The sequence below is a fragment of the Propithecus coquereli genome, unplaced genomic scaffold, assembly GCF_000956105.1.
Source record: "Propithecus coquereli isolate 6110/MARCELLA unplaced genomic scaffold, Pcoq_1.0 Scaffold82, whole genome shotgun sequence".
In the NCBI taxonomy this organism is placed as follows: domain Eukaryota; kingdom Metazoa; phylum Chordata; class Mammalia; order Primates; family Indriidae; genus Propithecus; species Propithecus coquereli.
The window spans coordinates 3,409,576-3,412,102 of record NW_012154396.1 but is presented as its reverse complement, the minus strand read 5'-3'; the positions used below and the strand labels follow the sequence as shown (position 1 = coordinate 3,412,102).

General features: G+C 32.3%; 1 protein-coding gene across 1 annotated transcript in view; it reads right to left on the bottom strand.

The window, feature by feature from the left end:
- GULP1 (GULP, engulfment adaptor PTB domain containing 1) overlaps positions 1 to 2,527 on the bottom strand; it is an 84,447-nt gene that overhangs the window by 31,628 nt on the left and 50,292 nt on the right. The window contains exon 6 of the mRNA XM_012663636.1: positions 388 to 526. Within this exon, the coding sequence (XP_012519090.1) occupies positions 388 to 526 (139 nt within the window). The remainder of the gene's footprint in view (positions 1 to 387; positions 527 to 2,527) is intronic.

Genomic DNA, 2,527 nt, shown 5'->3' with positions numbered 1-2,527 from the left:
AACAATATCAATAAATCCTATGATAACAAAAATATTTAAACGAGCTCTATTTAACACATCAACAATGATTAAAATAATTACCATCAGCTATTTTTAATAATTAAGGTAAAACATTAAAAATATAACCCCAAAACAATAAATGTATAATTAAATGTTTTGTATTATGATGTAAATAAACCTACACCAAACATCGTTGTTCAAGTTGCAAATAGGAATGGTGTTAGCAGTATACTCTGAATTATAAAGTAAAATAGAATTAACTCATTAGGCACATATATAAAAACAATACTTTAATAATCAAACTTGTTAAGATATATAATTTCCCACAAAGTATTCAATAAACATTTAAAATATAGCAATGAATATTGATTTGTTTAGAACACTTACTAATCTCAGCAGATCTACTAGGTACTGGAGGCGGCTGTGTACCATTGCGAGTGGGTATCGAAGACTGGTGTGATATTGGAGAAAAGGGAATCATATCAAAGATGTCAGTGGAGGGCGACTTAGGTGTCACGCTGCCTGCCTGCAATGAAAATAATATGAATTCGGTTAGTATTTCATGTAGACATATTGTAATGCTGAATATTCTAGTACATGTAAAACATATACAAACAGCAAATTCAGTTGAATCATATGAACTTGCCATTTTGGAGATCAAAAATAGTTAAGTATTTGCAGTTTCATATTGTTCCACTAGTTATGTGAAATGCTCATTAGCAGAAGGAATATAGAATATTTCTGCAAAAATGTTCTCACAAATGATGGCAAAAATGGTGACAATACTATTCAGATGGGTATACAAGATATATTGGATTTTTTGTATATCTAGAAATAATTACCATTTGTAGCAGAGAATTAGACATGTTAGAAACTATATAAAACATGATTTCAGTAATATACTTTGCATAAGATAATAAGTTTTAAACAGGAATAATTAAATAGAAGTTACCCACGTTCTTAAATATAAACTTTCAAATGCAATTGAGGGCATTTTTAAAATATTTTGAAGAATATATTTTAACTTGTATTTATAACTACAATGACAACCAACTTATATTCATTGTAGTATATTTTGTTCCTGAAGATTTTGTCAAGTTTTCTATAATAAATAGCTACTTTGTAAAATTAATAATCACCAATGTACCACCAAAATCATTGCCTTATCTGGTATACTCTGGGCCAGGACTGAACAAATATAAGAAGATAAAAATAAAAATCTTATGAAAACGTAGTCAAGAAGTAATATAAAAATGAGACATTCATCACTTTGTCAAACAGGAAAATATGTATGTGTGTATATACACGTCTAATCTCCTTTGAAAACCATCTGATCTCATCAGGAATAAAACAAAGAGAATTCCCCTTTCGAGGGGAATAGTGCAAAAAAAATTTGCTATTCCTGTAAGATCTTGGACAGAGATTGTATAGGGTGGTTCACATTTAAATTAAAGTTCTCAAAATACATTTTAATTTTCTGATTCACCGGCGATGCAGGTGACAAAGAAAAATAAAATTGATTGTTTGTAAAGAGTAATGAATGTGCTATTCAGTTAAAATATTAATAATTGTTAATACATTTTTTATGCAGTAAAATTGCCATCATCTCTCTTTCTTTAACAATTCGTTTATTGCATTCCTCACCTCTTTCCTCTCACTCAGGAATATTGTTCCCCTTATCATCCCTAATCATTGCCCCATCCCATCTAGCTTATATACTTCTTCCCTTTCTCAGGATCTAAAAATGCTCAAATCCTGGCTGTCATTAAAAGTAAAACAAACAAAACAAAAATTTCTTTACTCTGTCTCTCTTTATTCCTCCAGCGTCTCATCTCTCTTTCTCTTCCCTTCAAGGCTGAGCTCCTTGAAAGAGATACTACACTTTCTGTCTCGACTTTGACTTCAATCTTTAACTCATACCAATTAGATTTAGCTCTTTTTGCACTGAATTCTACTGAAAGTGCTTTCACTAATGTCACCAATGATGTAAGTTCCCAGTTGCCATATCTGTTGCATCGGTTGAAGTACCTGACCTATTTTGTCTTTCTATAGATTCCTACTCTATCACCACTCTCTACTTGAAACTTTCTGATGTCAGGTAACCAACCAAAGGGAAAAAAACGGCATACAAAGGCTTCAGATTGCATCACATTGATTCAAGATATATCTACCTTTATGATTATTATATAAACAGCACATTTTGGCAGAACTAAAAAAATGGGATAATAAGAATTTTCTGCTTAGAAAATTACATGAGGTCTTGGGATGCTGTTCTCACTGAATGGTTTAGGAAGACCACATTTAGAAGGTGGTGGTATTAACAGTCCCAATGATAGTCTGGAATCAGGCGAGTTGACAGGAGTGACAGAGATGGAAGAAATATTGAGACAGGGAGATGAACCATCACTACTACGCCAGAAAGAGGGTGAACATCTCTGAAACCCGTGTTGCTCGTGATCAGACATTTTGCGCAGCAGCTGTAAAGGAATGACAGAAAGAGAAATATACTAAGAAGAGGAAAGAAGGC